Source organism: Schistocerca gregaria, chromosome 1 (genome assembly GCF_023897955.1).
Source record: "Schistocerca gregaria isolate iqSchGreg1 chromosome 1, iqSchGreg1.2, whole genome shotgun sequence".
Lineage (NCBI taxonomy): Eukaryota > Metazoa > Arthropoda > Insecta > Orthoptera > Acrididae > Schistocerca > Schistocerca gregaria.
Genome location: NC_064920.1, coordinates 756,908,077 through 756,933,916, shown reverse-complemented (window position 1 = coordinate 756,933,916; position 25,840 = coordinate 756,908,077). Strand labels below are relative to the sequence as shown.

At 43.1% G+C, this 25,840-nt stretch overlaps 1 protein-coding gene across 1 annotated transcript in view; it reads left to right on the top strand.

Moving 5' to 3' along the window:
- The window catches only part of LOC126267874 (uncharacterized protein ZC84.1-like), a 214,398-nt gene extending 191,394 nt beyond the window's left edge, over positions 1-23,004 (top strand). Inside the window, exons 4-6 of the mRNA XM_049973187.1 lie at positions 7,695-7,835; positions 16,926-17,054; positions 20,750-23,004. Of these exons, the coding sequence (XP_049829144.1) occupies positions 7,695-7,835; positions 16,926-17,054; positions 20,750-20,832 (353 nt within the window). The 3' untranslated portion in view covers positions 20,833-23,004. The remainder of the gene's footprint in view (positions 1-7,694; positions 7,836-16,925; positions 17,055-20,749) is intronic.
- The last annotated feature ends 2,836 nt before the right edge of the window (positions 23,005-25,840 follow it).

Here is a 25,840-nt window from a genome sequence, read left to right as displayed (position 1 = left end):
TAATTTATCGTAGCCGCCAAACAGTTAATTATTATGATTATATGACCGTGTGCGTAATGGATGAAAGGCTATCGGTTTACCTGCTGTGGTTTCGGGGGCATTTCAATCGAGTGCGGCTGTTCTGCAACTGAATAGTGGAATGATTGAAAGTTTGTCTATTATTAAGGACCACGAAGGTTGCGATGTACAAACCGTATTGTATTTTCTATAACAACACACACATTCTGAGGCAGTTGCTACCTTCGCCTTACACACCTAAGGTTAAATCTCTTATTGGTTGCTGATTTTAGGTATTTTGTCACACGCAATGGTGCTGGTTAACATCCACAACAATCCTCACTGCAATCCATGGTTGTTGCTGGCCGACGCGAAACACGAAATTCGGCACTTGTCACTTTTGGTGTCATATCACTCGCTAATCGGTATCGATGAGGGTCCACACCACGACGATTAGGGGGACGCGCTCATCCGTCACACTTCGATAAATTTACTCGACAACCATTCTTGCCCGTCTCTTCAGCACACTGTTCGCTCGACACTCTCTAGTACTACTCCGCACTCAACACTAGGTCTCACTGCCTCCTGCAGCACTTGACAATCGACTCCTGTCTACTATCGACCTGGGCGTCGGATACTAGCATCTATGTTTGTGAGATCACGGATCCCTTACACAACGCAGCACCTCCAAATGCTGTGCCGAGCCTCCCGCTGCCAGCCGTTTCAACGGACGCAGGAAGGCGCGCCGATTTTCAGAACCTCCTCGCCGGTCGACAGCATACGGCCGAACTGCAAATTAGGCCCCTTGCGGACCCACGCTCAGGAAGATTCCTTTCGCGACGAGCAGTTAACGCCCCATACCACGGAGCCGCTGCTCGCGTTGCTTACGCTGATGCCACGGCCTGCGTGCTGTCCCTCTGGCACCGGCAGAGGAAACGGTTCTTGATGCCCCGACTGCCAACTCTCTACGAGAGCCCATAGAGCCACTTCTTAAACCCACGCGAACAGCCCACTTTTCCCCTTTCCCGCTAGAGGGAGACACCGATGCCTTCAATTGCGACATCGGCGCCACCGCCAGAAAACGGAGGGCGACTGCTTCACGCTACGCGCTGCGGCGCGCTTTTCAAAACTGTCTTTACTACGGCTCAGACCCGGCACCTTTGATGCATGTTCCATTCCAAGGGTTCCCTTGCTTGCATTCTTTTTGCATTATGGAGCTGGAGTAGGAGGGTGGGGGGTTTGCACTGTCGCTCGTAATGGGTGTCTGGGTCGACATAGCCTTCCAGCTCCCCCCAAGAAGAAAGTGCGCTGTTACACAGCATTTTCTTCGGGGAGGACGGCGGTCATCAGGTGGTGTCGTTGAGCATGGGCAACCACTAAGAGTCACTGCTTCAGTCGTTTTTTTATTTCACCATAGCGACTGAGCGTTCCAGTGACGTGGTTGCGCCGAACGCCAATTTGACGACTTTCCTTGCCGACAACCCTCCTTGTCCTAAAGTGTGCGGTCTGTGAGTATATCTCCAGCGGCATGTCGAGACACTACAAGCTGTACACAAGACGTCTCGTCCAGTTCTCTCTCTACTTATTCGCATCAGTAGCTGCGAGGTAAACGCAGCGGATTGCTAACAGAAGGGGCTCTGGTTCGAATCCGGCTGGATGGGAGATTTTCTCCACTTGGAGACTGGGTGTTGTGTTGCCATTAGTTTCGTCACCTCATTCGTAGTAATTGACATTCCATATTTCAGATGACTTATCTGCGCTCCCAGAAAGGTAGTAAATAAGTATATTTAAAAAAAGTTCTCTACTCAACTGCGCCGAGGATGCAGGTTTTCTTTTGCCTCAATTACACAGCAGAATGCATGTGATCATAAGAGTATGTGGCCATAAGATTATTCATAAGGGGCTCTGATCAAAAGGAAACACTAAGGAAGCGAGTCATGAGGATAGACCAAAACTTTTCTTTTATCTCTTCATATACGACTACCCAAATTTAAGCTGGGGCGCAAGATGTAGTTGTCTTTAAGAGGCCACATCTTTCACCTTTGGCTTTCTCTTTGGTTTCGTTAAATTTAGAACTAAGTTAAACATATTTCTGTTGTTTTGTCTCAACTAATAAAGTTTAATATAACCTTACAACTGAAGCTACACTAAGCACAAAATTAGAATGAAAATTAAATAAGATAGATGTATCAGTTAAGATCCGCTTAAGATTCGGCAGCATCTATCGCACTAGTGTGAGCATTCACGGAAATGCTACTACAGTACTACGAAGTCTATTTATTTGTCTGTAAGAGAAGAAAGGGATCATTAAAAAATTCATAATTTTTACCTGTTTATGAATAAATATTTAAGTGTTACTTATCAAGTGAACCTTATTAAAACTATTGCTCCTAAATAAGAGTCATGACCTTCAATTATTATACATGTAGAAAAAAAAGAAACTCTCAGAATAATTGTTCTTATATAGTTGTAGCAAAGTAATCTCTTTGCAAATGACTCATTTTAGTACAAAAAGAGTAGCGCTAACGAATTTAAAAAAATCTGTTGACATTTACAGAAAGAAGAAATTAAGGAATCAAAATAAATATAAAATGAAATGAAAAAATTCCACTTAAACCATCAGCGAAATGCACAACTGTGACATTATCTGTTTCATTAATGTGACTGCGTAAATTTGGTCGAGGAAACCTGAATTCCTTAGCGCCGTTCTCACGCTCATTCCATCTGCAATTGCATCTAATGCTTTCCCTAAAACCTCTTGTGACCAGTATCCTCGCCTTTTGGCTTTGTTATAATCACTTATGATTTTTACCATTTTTATTTTACGAGCACAAATCAAAATCGGCAACTCCACTCTCCGTAAAAACCTCCCCGACAGAAGTGTGTTCATGGGCGCCGACATAAACCACATTTAGTTACGGCAGATGAGATTCTGAGTAAAGAGAACCACTCACTGCTATTGTTACAACAAATGTATTAAATACGGCCCATACTGCTCTTATTGGAGATCTGCTTCACGCCTATGTCAATAATTTCGCGAATTTGATTAAACTTTAAAGACTAGTAAATGAATTTTTCAGGCATATATAATACTATATTATTTACAAATTACTCAAGATATTTGAAAAAGTCATTCTCTCCGAAGTTCGTCAAACGCAGAAGTAAAAAGTAATGACCCAAAATGGAGGAAAACCAATCGCAGTTGAAGTGCGTTATTAGTGCCTTCGAGCGCTCACTAGCTGAAGGTTCGATAAGTGCTGTCACCGTCCAGGTCTGACTTACAGTTTCAGAATTATGAGCAGTGGGCCTCCTTTACAACCAGACCCTATCTGATCAACTACCTTTGACAGCATCTCCCGCATTTGTGTGGACTCCTGTGCACTGTGTTATCCCTATATGATAGTCATTTATTATATTTTATTTATTTGCCATGATACTTGAGGTTTGCTGCCTAGTTGCTGTGGCATACTGTGTTAACTATTACAGAAGAAGAAAGATCTCTGCTGTTACTTGAATTCTGGTATATTGTGTTACTGCGCTACTGCACATTATGCACATTTTTTGGTACACGTAATTTCTAACAAAAGTTGCTAATAGTTAATACTTGCTACGCCTAATGTGACCCGGATAATTATCCACCAACTCAGATACCTGCGCCCAGAACAACCGCCGCTGAATCATTCCAGCTAATCTCCCTGATTGTCGCGTTTACTGACGTGCAAATATTTCTAAACTAAGTTGATCTGGCGGTGCAGTCCCCTACGGCACTGCGTAGCATCCTACGGTCTTGGCGTGCATCCGTGCGTCGCTGCGGTCCGGTCCCAGGTCGACGGGCACGTGCACCTTCCGCCGACCACTGGCGACAACATCAATGTACTGTGGAGACCTCACGTCCCACGTGTTGAGCAATTCGGCGGTACGTCCACCCGGCCTCCCGCATGCCCACTATACGCCCTCGCTCAAAGTCCGTCAACTGCACATACGGTTCACGTCCACGCTGTCGCGGCATGCTACCAGTGTTAAAGACTGCGATGGAGCTCCGTATGCCACGGCAAACTGGCTGACACTGACGGCGGAGGTGCACAAATGCTGCGCAGCTAGCGCCATTCGACGGCCAACACCGCGGTTCCTGTTGTGTCCGCTGTGCCGTGCGTGTGATCATTGCTTGTACAGCCCTCTCGCAGTGTCCGGAGCAAGTATGGTGGGTCTGACACACCGGTGTCAATGTGTTCTTTTTTCGATTTCCAGGAGTGTATGTGCACCACGTCCCGCTATCAGCGGAAGAGAGGTATCAGCCCAGAGAAGCCCTGTAGGCTCACCCCGTCTTCTTCACGCGCTGTGCGCATCGAGTTATCATTTTTGACAGACAACCAACAATGCGAAAAATGACCGCAGAAATCACTGTCGGACATGGGTCGAACATATCCTTTAGGACAGTATTGTGAGCTTTGCCGTGAATGGGCTATAGCTGCAGACGACCAACGCGAATGCCTTTGCGGCATGCAGCGCCTCTACTGGGATTGTGACCATATCGGTCGGATCCTAGACGACTAAAATACCTTGGCGTGCTAAGGTGAGTTCCGATTTCAGTTGGTAAGAGCCAATGGGAGGATTCGAGTGTGGCGTAGACCCCACGAAGCCATGGAACCAAGCTATCAACAAGTTACTGTGCAAGATGGTGTGCCGCCCGTTGTGGCCGAGCGGTTCTAGGTCCTCTGTTTTTGGAGTACGTGTAGTCCTTGAGCGACCTCTTTCCAATACTTGTGGACGAATATTACTAGTTTCCCGAAAGCGTTGCTCCAAGCAACGAAAAACATTCTTCTCGTGATGAGGCCTTCGAAGATACCGTGAAACATCCGCACGAGTAGCAGCAGCAGCAGCTTGGTTATCGGATGTTCCCAGCACCAAAAGCGTACTGGCACATTCATTTTTTGTGTACTCCACCGGTAAGCCGCCCTACATGAACTTCACAGGACCAGTTATGGCTGTGCACTGCGCGTTTAGTAGACACATGCACGCAGTTTAATGGATCCCATTATCATATGATTGGCTATTATCATGTGACAAAATGGTCCTGCCTATAAAGAAAGAGTACAAGGGAATGGACATCTAAAATATGTTTAAAAAATGAACCTGTTGAGGATATGAACCATAAACTCCATGGTGGATGTGGGTTTGATTTTCTTAACAGTCTACTCAGTGAGCAACGACGGCTGGGATGGTGGTGGAGGGTGATACACGTTCCTCTGTACATTCCAATGCGCTGCACAATGTGACAGCTTGCCATATCATCGTTTTCATTCGTGTGTTTTCAGAATGCCAGAAAATATGACATGAGGATGAGTGCAATCTCTAAATAGAGATTAATTATTAAAATAAATTTATAACATTCTTTGAAAAATTTACAAAATGAGTGGTGGGCTAACTTACATAATTCTCTATTAGCCCATAAAAGCAAGCAGCCATGAGCAACAGAATTCAGAAATAGCGCGCTTTTTGGTCGCTGAACTATAATAGTGACGTCGTTCTGCGCCCAGGTTTTGTTTGATGCAAGATATATGTTTTCTCATGGTAGAGATGGAATAAACAAGAATATAACCATGTTGTTTCAACTGGATGAAATTTGAATGTTTTTCTCTAGAAGTGTAGACTATAGCATGAAATTTATTCCAGTTGACAGTCCTCCTCTAATGGGACATACACTGATGAGCCAAAACATTATGATCAAGTTCTTAATAGCTTGTTTGTCCGTCTTGGGAACGAAATACAACCCTGATTCTGCGTATCAGGGCTCTGACAGTCTGCTAGTAGGTTTGTGGAGGTATGGGGCATTAGATGTCTGAACACAGGCCAAATAATTCGCTTAAATGACGGGCCGTTGGTTTTGCGTCCGCGGTGATGGCGCCCGATAGCTACTCAGATTGGTTCCATAGGATTTACATAAGGCAAAACTGGTCGCCAAGATGTCAAAGTGAGTTCACTGTAATGCTGCTCAGACCACTGTAGCACGGTTCTGGCTCCTAGACGCGGACAGTTATACGGCTGAAAGATGACATCGAGGTCGGGGAAGACATCAAGCATGAAGGTATGCAGGTGACTCGCAGCTGTCAGAGAGTCTTGGATTACTACCACAGGTTCCATGCAAGCGCAGGAGAATGCCTCCTACAGCATTATACTGCTCCTACCAGCCTGCGTTCGTGTCACGCTGCACGTTTCGAGCCGTCATTCACCTCGATGACGGCGTTTGTGGACACGGGAATTGACCTAGTCTAACAAAAGTGTCACTCACCCGAAGAGGCGATACTTTTCCGTCGATGACGGTCGAATCCTGATGGTCCCGTGTCTACTGCAGTGGTAATTGATGTTGTCGTTGTATCAGCATGTGCACATATAGGGGTGGTCTGCTGCGAAGCGCCATGTTCAACAACGTACGATGAACGGTGTGCTCGGAAACACATGTGCGTTCACCAGTATTGTGCTCTGTGAGCAGAAATGACACAGATCACTACCTCTGCTACTTTGTGGATCTTTCGACGCCCAGGTTCTGTGAGGAGTCGTGGACGTCCAGCCACTTAGCATCTAGTGGTAGTTTCACTGTCATTCTACCTCTTTTCGTAGATGCTCACAACAGTATCAAGTGAACATTCGACCAGCTTCGCCATTTTCGAGATACTCGAAAATGGCTCTGAGCACTATGGGACTTACATTACGACGTCATCAGTCCCCTAGATTTAGAAATACTTAAAGCTAACTAACTTAAAAACATCACACACATCCATGCCCAAGGCAGGATTCGAAACTGCGACCGTAGCGGTCGCACAGTTCCAGACCGAAGCGCCTAGAACCGCTCGGCCACACCAGCCGGTCCGAGATACTCGTAAGCGGGCTCTGCGTATTAATGGTTCAAATGGCTCTGAGCGCTATGGCACTTAACATTTCAGGTCATCAGTCCCTTAGAACTTAGAACTACTTAAACCTAACTAACCTAAGGACATCACACACATCCATGCTCGAGGCAGGATTCGAACCTTCGACCGTAGCGGTCTCGCGGTTCCAGACTGTAGCACCTAGAACCGCTCTGCCACCCGGGCCGGCCTGCTTACAAATAATATGCCCCTTGTAAAAGTCGCTTATCTCAATGGATTTCCCCATTTGCAGCGCATATCTTCACTAGGGTAATCCCCCATCCATACCTGCCTGATCCCCCCCCCCCCCCCCATCAATGCCTGCTCCACCTACATACTTTTGTTATGGCGACACGTGCCCAAAACGCCATCAGGCGGCATCCAATGTCGCGGGGGCAGTGGTCATAGCGTTTTGGCTGATCAGTGTATTTTCAATTATGTACTTTGCATCAATTAAGTTTCGTCTTACACCCTCCACAGTCTCACAAAACACAGCTTTGTTAAGCCATCTCAACCTGACACTTCGCCTTAGTGCTACTCCACAGCAGAAAGATCGTGTACTCATCTTCTGTACTAACAGTGAATCACAAGTAGCCTTACACGTCTGCATGGTCCAGTAACAGAGTACGAAGCGACTGCGGCACCACAGTTCTCAGGCCCGTCAGCGGGAAAGGAGGAAGTCCCTCAGCATTTATGTGACAGCGGAGCCTCGATTTGTAAACTATGCAACCCGCAATAGCGGACTCGTACTCGGCCTGTTTCTGATTCTGTGGTGGTGTGTTGTGTGCGCAGCGCTGAAGCTGCGCTACCGCTGCGAGGAGCAGGTGCAGTGCGCCGGCGTGCCGCACGCCGCCTGCCTGCCGGACGAGCGCGGCTACCAGCACTGCCTCTGCAAGCCCGCCTTCGTGCTCTACGCCGACCGCTGCCTGCCTAGTAAGTCGCCTCGCTGCTTCTCTTTACTTAAGATCCACTGCTGGCCACTAAAACTGTAATACCATGTACTGTGAGCACGGCGCCCATTGCTGCCGATTTCTTTGATGCGGCAGCAAAGAGAGACAAGCCAAACACTGCTGTACCCAGCAACACTGGACACCGAAGTGGCACAACTGTGGCAGACGAGCCTCCGATTCTGTGTACAGCGTCTACATCTACATCTACATCTACATATATACTCCGCTAGCCACCAAGCGGTGTGTGGCGGAGGGCACAATTCCACTCTCGGATCAACCGAGGGAAAAACGACTAAATGAATTTTATCCATAGTGGATGCTGTCGAACTCCATGACTGTTCCTTTATGGGGTTCTACAACCCCGGAAAAACGACTGTCTGAACGCCACAGTACGAGCTCTTATTTCCCTTATCTTTGAATCATGATCTTTACGCGATTTAAAAGTTGGTGGTAATAATATATGCTCTACATCCTCGGTGAAGATTGGATTTCGGAATTTAGTGAGCAGCCGCTTCTGTTTAGCGCGTCGTCTATTGCAAGTGAGCCCCACTTCAAACTTTCTATGAGACTTGTAACGCCTTCGCGATAGCTAAATGGAGCAGTCACGAACCTTGCCGCTCTTCTTTGGACCTTCTCAATCTCTTTAATCAGACCCAACTGGTAAGGGTCCCATACAGACGAACAGTACTCTAAGACCGGACGAACTAACGCATTGTAAGCTACACTCCTGGAAATTGAAATAAGATCACCGTGAATTCATTGTCCCTGGAAGGGGAACTTTATTGACACATTCTTGGGGTCAGATACATCACATGATCACACTGACAGAACCACAGGCACATAGACACAGGCAACAGAGCATGCACAATGTCGGCACTAGTACAGTGTATATCCACCTTTCGCAGCAATGCAGGCTGCTATTCTCCCATGGAGACGATCGTAGAGATGCTGGATGTAGTCCTGTGGAACGGCTTGCCATACCATTTCCACCTGGCGCCTCAGTTGGACCAGCGTTCGTGCTGGACGTGCAGACCGCTTGAGACGACGCTTCATCCAGTCCCAAACATGCTCAATGGGGGACAGATCCGGAGATCTTGCTGGCCAGGGTAGTTGACTTACACCTTCTAGAGCACGTTGGGTGGCACGGGATACATGCGGACGTGCATTGTCCTGTTGGAACAGCAAGTTCCCTTGCCGGTCTAGGAATGGTAGAACGATGGGTTCGATGACGGTTTGGATGTACCGTGCACTATTCAGTGTCCCCTCGACTATCACCAGAGGTGTACGGCCAGTGTGGGAGATCGCTCCATACACCATGATGCCGGGTGTTGGCCCTGTGTGCCTCGGTCGTATGCAGTCCTGATTGTGGCGCTCACCTGCACGCCGCCAAACACGCATACGACCATCATTGGCACCAAGGCAGAAGCGACTCTCATCGCTGAAGACGACACGTCTCCATTCGTCCCTCCATTCACGCCTGTCGCGACAGCACTGGAGGCGGGCTGCACGATGTTGGGGCGTGAGCGGAAGACGGCCTAACGGTGTGCGGGACCGTAGCCCAGCTTCATGGAGACGGTTGCGAATGGTCCTCGCCGATACCCCAGGAGCAACAGTGTCCCTAATTTGCTGGGAAGTGGCGGTGCGGTCCCCTACGGCACTGCGTAGGATCCTACGGTCTTGGCGTGCATCCGTGCGTCGCTGCGGTCCGGCTCCAGGTCGACGGGCACGTGCACCTTCCGCCGACCACTGGCGACAACATCGATGTACTGTGGAGACCTCACGCCCCATGTGTTGAGCAATTCGGCGGTATGTCCACCCGGTCTCCCGCATGCCCACTATACGCCCTCGCTCAAAGTCCGTCAACTGCACATACGGTTCACGTCCACGCCGTCGCGGCATGCTACCAGTGTTAAAGACTGCGATGGAGCTCCGTATGCCACAGCAAACTGGCTGACACTGACGGCGGCGGTGCACAAATGCTGCGCAGCTAGCGCCATTCGACGACCAACACCGCGGTTCCTGGTGTGTCCGCTGTGCCGTGCGTGTGATCATTGCTTGTACAGCCCTCTCGCAGTGTCCGGAGCAAGTATGGTGGGTCTGACACGCCTGTGTCAATGTGTTCTTTTTTCCATTTCCAGGAGTGTATTTCCTTTGTTGACGGACTGCATCGCTTCAGTATTCTACCAATAAACAGCAATCTAGAGTTCGCCTTACCCGTTACTTGTGTAATATGATCATTCCATTTGAGATCATTTCGGATAGTCACACCCAGATACTTAACTGGTGTTACCGTATACCGTATAACAAGGCGAAAATCCCCATTAATGTAGGATTACAAAATAAATGTAGGTTACACTTAATAATATTGATAGATAACTGCCAGTCATCGCGACGATGATGTAAGTGTCTGAAGGCCCAGAGAAGAACGAATCTTGCCAGATTGTATTCGTCATTTTCAAATGAGCCCAGCACCTTTCGAGATGAAATAGAGATCCATTGGGTACCTGCGGTCTGCAAAGCAGGGATTTTGGCACTAGTCGTCTCATTTATAGCATGTTCAGGCATGTGGCTGTATGTTATCTTCGAGGTAACCATGACGTTCTGTTTCAACAAACTGCATGTTGCTCGTGCCGTCCTGGCACATTCGATACAGAGACTGTTCGACTAGTGCCCTGATAGGTACACTCCCAACTATTTGAAAACATGTGCTCATGGATCGCCGAAAGAAGGGCTCGCCAGCACCTGCCAGACACCAGGACTGAAGAACTCTAGCATAGAGCTAGAATGTGGTTGAATGACGTACCCCTATCCGCCATCTGGACTCATTGCCAATTCGACTCGATGTCCAGTCGGGCTACAGTCACTGTTACAGCCAGCTGGGGTAGCTATGTACACTAAATTTCGCACCCTGTGTACCCTAAAATCTTCTATGAATTTAATCGCGAGTTCTGTGCACGCCCAATAAGCAAGTATTCGTTATTTGCTATCCTTCTTGGTATTTTAGTTTTAATGGCCAGTAGTACATCTGCATCTTCCTTCAACTATATTCTCTGAAGAGTCATTTATTATACAGGATGTTCGGAATTTACCGTTACTGACTTCGAGAACTTGCCGATAGGAATGAGTACATAACATTTTGAACAGGAACTCATGTCTGCAAACATAACTTTTCCATTCTACTACTGTTTCAGTTCAGTTGTGTAATTCATCCACTTCTGCTTCAGGAATTGAATTAGCCATGGCGCAGTACAATTATTAAGTAAAAGTTAGAAAGAAATCATAACGAAACATCCAATTCTCACTTAAGCACATTTGTCTGTATTAACACTAAAACATTAAATGTTTACATCATTCCAAAATAAAAAACAATAACGCGTCATACTGTACGTACGGAACAATACTGGTGCATTACAACAGCAGTGGCGACCACCAACGTTGTTGCAGACACTGTTCCGACGAAACATGTTCTCCGACACACTCTCCATCCCAAATGCTGTCTCTTCAGTTTCTAGTGCAGCAGACGTGGACGCTTTACACATTTGAATTGACACCCTCGTAGAAAGGAAACTGTACTTTTCCAGTCATGGGTTCATACGCAAAATATTGTCTACTCACTCCCCTCTATAAATCCTAGAAATTAGAAAAGGGAATTTCCGAACAGCCTCTGTACAATGATTTGAGCTATGTCCTCTCTCTCACACAAACACACAAGCGCGTGCATAAAATTATTGCAACTTTAGACATTTTTCTTTGAGTAAAGGGGTTGTCAAGTACATAAGATTTCAGTTTACGTTTATTATTCCTTACATCAACGAGCAGATGGCAAAATACTGTTGTGACTGAATAACGGGCATCTTTCTGTAACACACTAAGGGTGAGTGAAGTACAGCTATTTCTGCTTCTAGAGTTATGTTTGTGAGATTCGTTCTTCAAAACAAATTCATGACTGATATATTGCGATACTAATGGCAGTATGGCCCGCCCGGTTAGCCGTGCGGTCTAACGGACGGCTTTCCGGATTCGGATGGAGCGCCGGTCCCCGGCACGAATCCGCCCGGCGGACTTGTGTCGAGGTCCGGTGAGCCGGTCGGTCTGTTGATGGTTTTTAGGCGGTTTTCCATCTGCCTCAGCCAATGCGGGCTGGTTCCCCTTATTCCACCTCAGCTACACTATGTCGGCGATTGCTGCGCAAACAAGTTATCCACGTACGCGTACACCACCATTCCTCTACCACGCAAACATAGGAGTTACACTCGTCTGGTGTGAGACGTTCCCTGGGGAGGGGGTTTCCACCAAGGGCCGAAACGCACAACAACCCTGGGTTCGGTGTGGGGCGGCGGAGGGGTGAAGTGGACTGCGGTAGTCGTCGTGGGGTTGTAGACCACTGCGGCTGCGGCGGGGACGGAGCCTCTCCGTCGTTTCTAGGTCCCCGGTTAACATACATTACAATATCAGTATGCCCTATAAATTAAAAAGCTGCCTACGTTACATTTTAGACTGGACGCTACATACATTCTAAGACAAAAACACGTCGCTACACGAAGGACTTATCCGAAAGGGACGGAAATCGGTAGATGTGATGTGTATGTACAGAGAAACAGGACCACATGGGTTTCTTCCGTGGCACCCATACTACTACACTACTGGCCATTAAAATTGCTACACTACGAAGATGACGTGCTACAGGTGCGAAATTGCATCGACAGGAAGAAGATGCTGTGATACGCAAATGATTAGCTTTTCAGAGCATTCACAAAAAATTGGCGCCGGTGGCGACACCTACAACGTGCTGACATGAGGAATTTTCCAACAGATTTCTCATACACAAAAAGCAGTTGACCGGTGTTGCCTGGTGAAGCGCTGTTGTGATGCCTCGTGTAACGAGGAGAAATGAGTACCATCACGTTTCCGACTTTGATAAAGGTCGGACTGTAGCCTATAGCGATTGCGGTTTATCGTATCGCTATATTGCTGCTCGCGTTGGTCGAGATCCAATGACTGTTAGCAGAATATGGAATCGATGGGTTCAGGAGGGTAATAAAGAACGCTGTGCTGGGTCCCGACGCCCTCGAGATGACAGGCATCTTATCCGCAAGGCTGTAACGGATCGTGCAGCCACGTCTCGATCCCTGAGTCAACAGATGGGGACGTTTCCAAGACAATAACCATCTGCACGAACAGTTCAACGACGTTTGCAGCACTAAGGACTATCAGCTCGGACACCATGGCTGCGGTTACCCTTGACGCTGCATCACAGACAGGAGCGCGGATATGGTGAACTCAACGACGAACCTGGGTGCACGAATGGCAAAACGCCATTTTTTCGGATGGATCCAGATTCTGTTTACAGCACCGTGATGGTCACATCCGTATTTGGCGACATAGTGGTGAACGCACATTGGAAGCGTGTATTCATCATCGCCATACTGGCGTATCACCCGGCGTGATGGTATGAGGTGTCATTGGTTACACGTCTCGGTCACCTCTTGTTCGCATTGACGTCACTTTGAACAGTGGACGTTTCATTTTTGATGTGTTACGACCCGTGGCTCTACCCTTCATTCGATCACTGCAAAACCCTACACACCGAGCGAGGTGGCGCAGTGGTTAGACACTGGACTCGCATTCGGGAGGACGACGGTTCAATCCCGCGTCCGGCCATCCTGATTTAGATTTTCCGTGATTTCCCTAAATCGCTTCAGGCAAATGCCGGGATGGTTCCTTTCAAAGGGCACGTCCGACTTCCTTCCCCGTCCTTCCCTAATCCGATGAGACCGATGACCTCGCTGTCTGGTCTCCTTCCCCAAACCAACCAACCAAAACCCTACATTTCAGCAGGATAATGCACGACCGCATGTTTCAGGTCCTGTACGGGTCTTTCTTGATACAGAAAATGTTATTAGATTCCTGCCCTGGTCAGCAGATTCTCCAGATTGTTCACCAATTGAAAACGTCTGGTCAATGGTCACCGAGCAACTGGTTCGTCACAATACGCCAGTCACTACTCTTGATGAACTGTGGTATCGTGTTGAAGCTGCATGGGTAGCTGTACCTGTACACGCGATCGAAGCTCTGTTTGACTCAATGCCCAGGCGTATCAAGGCCGTTATTACGGCCAAAGGTGGTAGTTCTAGGTACTGATTTCTCAGGATCTATGCACCCAAATTGCGTGAAAATGTAATCACATGTCAGTTCTAGTATAATATATTTTTTTTTCCAAAGAATACCCGTTTATCATCTACATTTCTTCTTGGTGTAACAATTTTCATGACAAGTAGTGTATGTACGACTTCATACACAACTGTGACGATAGGTGCTCTACAGAGCTGTGCGGTAACAGTTGCAGATATGATTAGCGCACAGGATAACACAACAAACAGAAGATCTGCTTAACTTTTATTCCTTCAAGTAAACGAAGACTCATTACAAATACGCAGCAAGAATCAGAATCCAGCTACCACACTGCCAACAAGGAAAAATTTCTCTCTGTACGAAAACATGTATACTGGTGCTGAAGATGCGACTAGATGGTGTCTACATAGCTCCGTGGGGCGAAGTGGCTCCGAGCACAAGTGGGATGAGTCGCTGCCGCCGGCCGCCCTACATCACGGCGGCAAAGGGCGCTTGCAGTCCAGGGCCGCTCGTGCCTCGTCGGGTGCACACCACTGGGTCAGCCAGATCCCGCGCGGCCACTATCGACTTCAGACATAATTCGCATTTCCATAATCAACTGAGACGTCCTTGGGGTGGTATAGATAAGTGATACCGCACTTACAGCACTGCAGTTCGTCGACGATATTCTATGCCCTGTTTTGTCACCCTTCACGGCACGCTTTCGTGGGACTACATTTCAGCAAGACAATGCCCACAGGCACGTGGCTAGAGTTTCTACTGCCTGTCGTCGTCGTTGAGAACCCTACCTTGGCCGGCAAGGTCGGCTCATCTTTCCACAATTGACAATATGTGGAGCATTGTGGACAGGGCCCACCAACCAGTTTGTGAGTTTGACGATGTAACGCGCCTATTGGACAGAATTTGGAGGATATCCAGCAGCTCTAACAATCAATGCCAGGTCGAATAAATGCGTGCTGAAGGGCCAGAAGTGGACCAACGCGTCACTGACTTGGTCAGTTTCTGACGATGTTTCTCTTGAATAAATGATACAATTATTCTCATATTTTAATAATTTGTATGCCCGTAAATGTACATCACATCTACTGATTTCCGTCTCATTCGGATAATTGCCTCGTGGTGTGTCGTTTGTTTTGCCTTAGAATGTATCTAAATATACGTTTATGCCCCGAAGATCGATGCAGCTCCATTTTATGAGAAACTATTAGCTAATATAAAATTCTCAGGTTTCTGATTAAGTTAGTTGGTCGAATTTCTACGACGTTCCGACGATTTTTATTTTCGACGTTTTTCGGTGAGAAGTCGAGGTAAGGCCCCTATGAACTTTTTCACTGGTGCCGGATAAGAGCATTCTCCTCCCCCTCCCTTAGAAGATACCTACTTCTGTTATCTGGTAAATATGCTTCATCACATCAGAGACAATTATTGTTCTACCACTTTACTTTCTTAAGCTTTCACTGAGCGTCCGGAACTGCCAAACTACACTACTGGCCATTAAAATTGCTACACCAAGAAGAAATGTAGATGATAAACGGGTATTCATTAGACAAATATATTATACTAGAACTGACATGTGATTACATTTTCACGCAGTTTGGGTGCATAGATCCTGAGAAATCAATTCCCAGAACAACCACCTCTGGCCGTAATAAAGGCGTTGATACGCCTGGGCATTGAGTCAAACAGAGCTTCGATCGCGTGTACAGGTACAGCTACCCATGCAGCTTCAACACGATACCACAGTTCGTCAAGAGTAGTGACTGGCGTATTGTGACGAGCCAGTTGCTCGGCCACCATTGACCAGACGTTTTCAATTAGTGAGAGATCTGGAGAGTGTGCTGGCCAAGGCACCAGTCGAACATTTTCTGTATCCAGAAAGGTCCGTACAGGACCTGCAACATGCGGTCGTGCATTATCCTGCTGAAATGTAGTGTTTCGCAGGGATCGAATTAAGAGTAGAGCCACGGGTCGTAACACTTCTGAAATGTAACGTCCACTGTTCAAAATGCCGTCAATGCAACAAGAGATGACCGAGAAGTGTAACCAGTAGCACCCCATACCATCACTCCGGGTTATACGCCAGTGTGGCGATGACGAATACACGCTTCCAATGTGCGTTCACCGCGATGTCACCAAACACGGATGCGACCATCATAATGCTGTAAACAGAATCTGGATTCATCCGAAAAAATGGCGTTTTACCATTCGAGCGCACTGGTTCGTCGTTGAGCACACCATCGCAGGCGCTGCTGTCTGTAACGCAGCGTCAAGGGTAACCGCAGCCATGGTCTCCGAGCTGATAGTCCATGCTGCTGCAAACGTCGTTGAACTGTTCGTGCAGATGGTTGTTGCCTTGCAAACGTCCCCATCTTTGGACTCAGGGATCGAGACGTGGCTGCACGATCCGTTACAGCCATGCGGATAAGATGCCTGTCATCTCGAGGGCGTTGGGACCCAGCACAGCGTTCCTTATTACCCTCCAGAACCCACCGATTCCATATTCTGCTAACAGTCATTGGATCTCGACCAACGCGAGCAGCAATATAGCGATACGATAAACCGCAATCGCGATAGGCTACAATCCGACCTTTATCAAAGTCGGAAACGTGATGGTACTCATTTCTCCTCGTTGCACGAGACATCACAAGAACGTTTCACCAGGCAACGCCGGGCAACTGCTGTTCGTGTATGAGAAATCGATTGGAAACTTTCCCCATGCCAGCACGTTGTAGGTCTCGCCACTGGCGCCAACCTTGTGTGAATACTCTGAAAAGCTAATCACTTGCATATCACAGCATCTTCTTCCTGTCGGTTAAATTGCGCGTCTGTAGCACGTCATCTTCGTAGTGTAGCAATTTTAATGGCCAGTAGTGTAGACAACAAGTACGGCGTGATGGAAGTGAGAAACGGGCTGTGTTTAATGAGGTTGCCTCGTTTACAGGGGTGAAGCTGCGGGAAGCGTGCGAGCTGACGGCGCAGTGCGGCAAGAACATGGTGTGCGAGGCCGGCAGCTGCGTCTGCAAGGGGTTCGCCTACGAGCGCCATCGCCAGTGCATTGTCGACCCAGACGGTCAGTACGGGCTACCATGCAAAGTACAGTTGTCAGGGAAACAATAAGTTGTCTCTGTCAGGCAGGGAACGATCACGTTTCTAAAGCAAGGAAAAAATGGTTCGTATTCAGCGCAGTCACCTTACAGGCCAAATCTGGCGAATGCGTTAGTTACCATAGCAGCTCGTACTTCATAATTGACGAAATATCTCAAGAAACCGTGATATTCATTGGGATATTATTATTATTATGTAGTATTCTGCTTAATGGCTCGTCTGTGTCCTCGTACAGAGAATTTCTGATGCACATCACTGTGCTCTATCTCTTTCCATCTTCCATGTCATCCAGAAGCTGAATTCTTCTTCTTTCTGGTCCTAACATGCCTTTCATTTTTCCTTCAATGACCTCGTGTATGAGCCGTCCGTGTTTAAATATGTGTCCGATCCAGTTGGTCTTCCTATGAAGAATTGTATTCAGATTGTCTCTCTTCTCTCCTAATGTCCTCAGTACATCACCCGATCGGTCCACTTGATCTTCTACATTCTTCTCCAGCACCTTATTTCAAAACTTTCAAGACTTTTTCCCTTTTTTTCTCATGGTCAAATGTTTAAATGTGTGTGAAATCTTATGGGCCTTAACTGCTGAGGTCATCAGTCCCTAAGCTTACAAACTACTTAACCTAAATTATCCTACGGACAAACACACACACCCAGCCCGAGGGAGGACTCGAACCTCCGCCGGGACCAGCCGCACAGTCCTTGCCTGAAGCGCCCAGACCACTCGGCTAATTCCGCGCGGCCTTCTCATGGTCTACGCCTCTGCTGCGTACAGCACAATCCTCCAAATGTAGCACCTCGCCACTTTCTTCCTTAATTCCAAGCTTAACTTACTTGTCAGCAGATTCTTCTTTTTATTGAATACAGTTTTGGGCATAGCGATTCTTGCTCGAATTTCACTGTTGCATTGGGCATACTTTGTCACCAAATTTCCCGGTACTTGGTATAATGAATGACATAGCCATCTGAATCTTTTTTTTTTTTTTTTTTAAAGTAACGATGGCTGATTTTCTTCTGGCACATCATCTTTACATCTAAGCTGGCGTAACACATAATGAGTCAAGACAACATAAAAATTGCATAAGAATAATGCCATAAATAATAACGACAATGTGACTGCAAATATCATTAAAACAGCATGAACTAAGGTGCCGTAACAAATAAGAACTTGCGGTAATAGGAAAATTAAAAAACTTAGGACTTTTTATTTGATCTAAGTTAAAATTGTTAAAGGAGTCTAGTTACAAAAGCAGCCAGAACTTCCAGCAAACAGTATTAGAGCTAAGTATTGAAAAGGAGAGGCAACATTATAGTGTGGGAGAAACAGAGTGGCCAGTATTGTGTGCCACAATTATATCAGTCACAGGTATTTTTATTTTTTTAAATCAAAGCAAGCTTTTCAGGTTGTATTTTAACAGATGAAGAACTCAAATTAACGCAAATAAGATGAGTTTGTTAACGTCTCACTTTCTGGCTTATGACATGTACAATTTACTGTAGTGTTGTTTTCAAGACTTGTGTTTTTACTTTTGTCTTGTAACAACTCATTCATATGTATTAATTTTACAGATTCTCGATTTTAATAATTTTCTTTATTATATGATGGAAGTATGTTCTTTACATTGAGTCAAAGTACTAGCCCACTAGGTATAGATATATTGTAGGGTTATTTGTAATACCATGTCACTAATATTTATAGTCCTGTACTTCTGTAATACTTATGTTGTCATAGCTCATTTTTCCTTTTCCCAGCCTAAAAGTTGACTCTGCTAGTCAAGTCGAGACTGGTCTTCAATTACAACAAAAAAATATGATCCAGACGATGCTTTTCATTCATTAATTCTTGCTTCAAATCCCTAAGTATTCTCATATATCAAGCAGCTGTGTCAGCATGTGCGTAACACTGAAGAATATTTATCATTTTGCTTATCAAGCTTTCTCTCAGGTATATTTCTTCATTCACTTCGTTTACTAAGCTTGCTTATTAGTCCCTGGAAGCATGACCCATGACCTTCAGCAGATGAAATAGACTTCACCTGGTCTTTTCACCCACTGCTTTGACTGGTATTTTGCTTCTTGGACCCACATCTCACCCTCATTAAAAATAATCTGTGTACAAAATCAATTAGATTGTTTTTAAAATATGTGAAAAAATCATTTCATTTTTATTCAACATTCGACAATTCTGCATCCATAATATACAAAATTTTCTTCACAGTTAATTCTTCGTTTGGAAAATACAGTACTTGTCCTTCTTGTACGCCTATAGCACAAACTGTTTCTTAGAATTATTTATCTTTCAACAATATAGGGTGCACTTTCTTGATGTTTTTATTCTTGGTGCAAGGAATCCTGAGTTGTAAAGCAGTGATAATATTTGTATTGGTGCCGATATTGTTGTAAGTAATGCTGTTGCCCAAGGGATATGGCCAAGTCATGGTATTTGCAGCTGGAAATAAGTGTGGCTTCGGTTAGTCTCAAGTAATTTCGGATGAGACAAGGGGAGGAGAGGTGTCGTGGGAATAGTCACAGGGACAGGGTGTTAACGTTCAATACAGTTTGTGGGATGACAATGAACCACTGATTCGTTAGAGAAGTTTCTACACAGAACTCACTAATGCACAATCTTCATTTATTTCAGTTTATAAGAAGTCTGTGTAATGGAAATACTATACATAAAACCAGTCAGTGGCCACTGAAACAAAGTGCCTCAGATTACCCATATAATTCATATATGTGGATACCCTCAATGAAGGACGAATGGTCCCCCAAAATAAGATATAGAGAGATCAATATCAGAAACAAATTATAGCTATTTCTGCAACTTAAAAGACTTCTTGTTTTCATTTTCTTGAAAATTGTGACTAGCTCATCAGTTGAAGGAATAAATGGATCTTTTATCTTCATTAATCTTATGCACTGTATCAAAAATCAATATTGTGCAATCAAATAATAAGTCCTTAATCTTTCTAGAACATCTGGTGTCAGTTTCACCACTCGAACTAAGATGACATACTGAATCTTTAAGTAACTCAATGTTTTACATCCAGTTTGCAGGACTACAATGTTTATTATCGCTGTATAATGATTTGAGCAACACAATTCTTTCAGTAATTCATATACAACTGTCATAGGCTTGACATTTATTACTCTATGCCATAGTACTTTGAACTCTCTTTTTGTGTCCAATGCATATATTGTTTGTTTCTAAGTGATATGTGTGAAGGTGGTTATTTTCCATTTTCTCCTAATGAGTAATATAGTCATCCACTAGCAATGGCAATATTGCAAACTTTTATTTTTGTTTTTATCCTTTTATTTATTGTACTGTCCATCATTAAACTCATATGTTAATCTTACTAATATAATTATTACTGTTTTGTATAGCTGGTCCTATCGATTTAAAGCAATGCAATGTTGTAGATGTTTGTGTTGTCCAGTGGAGGTGAGGAACTACTACATGAGAAGATGCCAAAGGAAGAAACAGATATTGCAGTTATCTTTATTTTAAGTAACCATATCACACAATGCAAATTTTAAAAGAATGTCATATAGTGGAAACAGAAACCTATACTAAATCATAGCAGCACATATTTATAAGAGTGTTATAAACATTCCATTTTAAATGACTTCACTACTTTGTGCTCTTTATTGTTTCAGATTATGTTGGACTAGACAGCTCAAGTACTCAACTGCTGTCTTCACTTTTGCTGATATTAGTTTCCTTACTTCCACTATTGTGATGCAGCAATGTTTCCCAGCACTGGAATGTGAGATAAATCAGTGTACAAGAATGCTCCATTTATTGTTTGAAATTTTGTGGAGGTACTGAAAAGAATTTGGACTATTCAAAGTGTTTGGTGTGATACAGACTTTTAATTGGCTCTGTGTTTAACAGAGCATGTAACTGTTGTTTGTAAAGAAATATGTGTGATTTGTATATTGTCACAAAGTTTACAGCCACATATTTGTTACTAGTCACTGCCACAAACCACAGAATAAATATAGAAGAATTAAAAAACTTCTAGATTTTCTACACAAAATTGTACATTTTGTAATGGAGTTTTAATGCAAACTGCTATTACCCACAACAAATAATATTTAATTTAATTGCATGAATAAAATATGTAGTTCAATGCAACTGAAGTTGTCTGTTACTATTAAGAGGTGTTACTATATCACTTTTGTTATTGCTCAGTTTTTTACTTTTCATAATTTTATTCAATCAATATTAGTCATGATCTATTCATCACTTTGGTCCACCTTTATAACTATCATATAACAAGTACCTTATTTATTATACATGCCTTTTTGTTTCTTTTATGTTGAATCTATGTTTTTTCTAAATTCCTTCCTAGTACATAAGTGTTTTTTATGTAAACACTGAGCCACAGATTTTCATTTTCAGTGTTTTCATCCCTCATGTTCTAGTTGTGATACCAAAGTATATAACTATTTTGACAATATGCTAGTCCATTCCAAATAGATATTTTCCTTTATCAACTATTTTTTCCTAATGTGTAGAAGGTGGTGCTTCACCAGTGTCCCATAGCTACACTTAGTAGTTCTGTTTCATCTCTGTTCAAATTAAATTCTTGCATTCACAGCTAATTATTGCATGTATATTTCTTATTTCTTTTCATTGTCTCCTGTATACCTTCTTGTGTTACTGATATGTTTAAGCTTGTTAGTGATGTAGTCATGCGTCTATGTAAATGGTTTCATGTACATGTTTATCATTTTCCTGATAAAAATTTTGTTTGGTCAAATTTTTTCATGGCAGAGTAACATTGCCCTCAAAACAAATTTATTGAGCTGATCTTGCATAATCAAGACTTGAATAGATACTAACAGTAGGTAAAAAAAATATTACTAGTGGTAATCTGCTTTAAGAATATGCAGAATTTCTGTATTTTTGAGAGATATAATCATTTTTGTGACTTATTTGGCTTGCTTCAAAAATTCATAGAAAAATAGGCTTTATGGAATGAGGGAACCAAGTGTCACAAATATGGTTTCCATTATTTGTTTATAAAATATTTTACATAATAAGGACAAGTCTGTGATCATTTGAGTCATTATCAAGGCTTATTTAAATACTGTAAAAAGTTAGTTTTATTTCAACAGTAAATAAAGGGAACAAAGTTCATGTCTTACAACAAATACTCAGTGTTAAATTTAAGAAGTTAGAATTTGTAAGAAACCACACATTTCAGTGTTATATTGACAAACTGATCGAAGGAAATATGTGGGAAGAAATACTATAAATCATATATACAATATCAAGTGGTGAATTTCTTATAATTTAAAATTATTGCATTTTTGCTATTTCTGTGCCTATGCCTTTTACAAATGTCTTCCTTTTGATATCTAAAAAGAATATTATATTTGATTCATAAGTGATACATAAAACTGCAACATCTAATATAATGAAGTAAAGTTAGTGGCAATATCTTTTAATTATAACTGTAGACACATTGCACCTAGGTACTCGTAAGCTCAACATTATTATTTTGGAGTTTAGTGTTATCAAGAAAGATAATTTCTCATACAGACAGCAGTGGACTGTGTAAAATTATTGAACCACATCTTCTACACATTCTGTGTATTGTTGTGTGTCAACTACTTGATAATTTCAACAAGTACAAATATATTTATTACATGCTAGTTGCAAAAATGTTTTGTATCATTTCTGTCATATTCTAGAGGACAACCTAATATTTTAAATATTACATAGGATAGTAAAAAAATTTTAAATCATCATTTGATAAACTCTATCTGCGACCATGAAACTGATTTATGATGTTGGACCTTCTCCCTATATTTGTCCTTATTGGAACACATATTTTTTTATCTTTGAATGACTTGGCAAAGATTGCAATTGTAGAATTTGAATTACAGCTGCTCAGAAAGTATTCCACCTTGAATATCATTATGGAAACATCTGCCATACAATGTTTTCTTCATCCAAGGAATGAGGAAGAATTGACTGGGTGCCTTGCCACAAGGAGGTTCAAACATAATTTGAGATCCCAAAGAAGTAAAAGTTGTGACTGAAATTGTACACAATTAGCTAGGGGTTGTCATGGAACAATAAACAACCCCTTCCATACTCTCATCGAGGATTTCAGTAGCATACCCTTGCAATGGTTTTCCCTTGCAACTGTAATCTGTTAATGTGATATTATGGCAGTTCCAAAACATACTTAGAATTAACTTGTTTAATCATGGATGTGTCCTTGCTTGTTTCAGCAGTACTGCATTCACATGCTTCCACTGCCTACTCTGCTTCTTTATCTTGGGGTCACTGTTATATACATAACATTTGTCTGTGGCAAGTAGGCAGCTAAAGAAGTCCTCTGGATTGGTTTGACACAGCTGCAGCGTTTCCACTGCTGACACAGTTCTGAAGATTTCTTGAATGATTGTGAGCAGTCACGGAACCCAATTGATGGCGACCTTTGTCAAGCACAAAATGTCGTGCATGATGTTGAAAACTTGCTCATGACTGACTGTCACTTTTTTTTCACTATCCCGCAAATTTTGCTAAACTGGTCTTTGAGCACCAAGGCCTCTACTTTTCTTGTAATTCCTGTTCTTCACAGAGATGGTTGGCTCCTTCATTTTTTGTAGCTCAGACTTGTTTGACAAAACTGCAAGTCTCTATCCCACATAAAAATTCCATCACATGATGAAGCATATTTTGCCATATGCTTCCATCTACTTAAAATGGACTGTTGGAAAAATGTGTCCCTTCAAATGGAGAAAACAAATTATCAAATTACACCATACATCACTTTATCTACAGTATGGGAATTTCTTTGTATAACAGGACTTCAGACATGAACATATGAGAGACAAAAAATTAATTATGCATTTTTTTCAATTTGTTGATAAAAAATTGGTGATTATCCTTTGCAAGTCATTTAATTTCAACTACTACTGTACAACTGAAGTTCGGCAATATTTGATCAATGAAAATGTAGAAAATTCTGCGGTAAGTTGCTCATATATTTCCTAATTTTTGAGACTATATCATTCTGAACCTTATGGCTCTATAATTAGGAACTGTAATGCATCCTCTTATATTATTATGTTTTGCTATTGTTATTGTTAGAAAAATCGTTATTCAGTCGGTCATGAAAATTTTGAAATAAAAGTTATTGTGGATGTCGCTAAATAAACATTTCGCGTGAAGCGCTGATGCATCAAAGGCAAAGATCAATTGCAGAAACTAAGCCACTGAATATTACAAATGATGTTATTAAAAATACGACCGACTGACTATATCAAGTAAGGGGCCACGTACATTTGCGAATGAGTGGTCAAAAGAGCATTAATACTGTGTAGGAAATGAGTCTTAAATAAAGTTACGCTTGTACACACTCAAATGTATGTGAACATACGAACGGGATAGAGGTACGCACATCTTGAGTGCAATCATCCCCCCGTGGCCTGGAAAAAAGAATTACAGCTAAATGCATTTATTCATCATAGAACGTAAATGCATGGACTTCGAAATTAAATGAATAGAAAGACTGCAGGTTCTGAATGTTGCAGCAAATATATTGAAATTGACGGTAGCGGCTACGAAAGGAAAAAGATGAACACATTCTCATACCTCTATTGTTGAGCAGCGTCGCCGTGAAGATCGTTGCCTCCATCTAAATTCTCTGCATAAAATTAAAATAATAGTAATAATTTTCCAGAATTTCGGGAGCTGGGACCCATGGTATCACAAAAGAAGAAATAGCTCTGCTTCAATATCAATTTCATTATTTAACCCAATTTTATCAATAAACGGCATTGTTCATTTCTTTAATGGAGTTCTCTTCATCCCTTAGTTTATATAGTTCTGGTGCTGGCACTGGTACTTAGCAACGAAAACAAAACGTACAAACTAGGGCACACAAAATACTTACATACTAGGTACAAAAATCACTACATCATCCTTTACATTAAATACATTTATATTATGTTACATCATCTTTTACATCAAATATATGGATAATACATTACATCGTCTTTTAGATCAAATACATGGAAATTACATTACATCACCTTTTATATCAAATCTATAGTTCAGTTCGTTACGACGATTCACAGTGTCATTGTTCCTATGTACAAAATCATCTTCACTTGCATGTTGACAATAACATAACATTTTATAAGTTTTTTCTGAGATTCTGCAGTTACATTTTTGCTGAAAACAAAAAGGTTTTACAAGAACGGCGTATATTTTAGTGTATGTATGTATGCAGGCTGTATGGCTGCGAGGGTATCTGGAGTAGTAAATGGGAGAAATTCTTCCTTATAGTTGCTTATGCTCTCCACTTCCTCTCTCTTTTATACTAGGATCTATTTGATAATGTCCTTTCTGGGTTTCATAGTTCTCTCTTCATGGACAAGATAAACATGCAACAAATGAAATTCATAGAGATTAGTACTTATTCTAGCTTAATACTAACACATACACAAACATGGGTACTGTTCAGTGAACATGGGTGTCGTTTTCATACTTTGTTTTGTAATGTGGGAAGTAAATCATCAGCTGTAGTGTTAATACTTTATTTACTAGGTCAGGAAATCGAGTCTCAACACCTCTTTGCACAACGATGAGAGTCCACTTGAACGTAGATTTTTCCTTCCTATTCAAATTGCCCTGCAGCTTTATGCTGACAGTCAATAATGTGTCAGTTGCAAGCAACCGCACGCGCAACAATGAGTCTGGCAACACGCTACGGGCCGCTT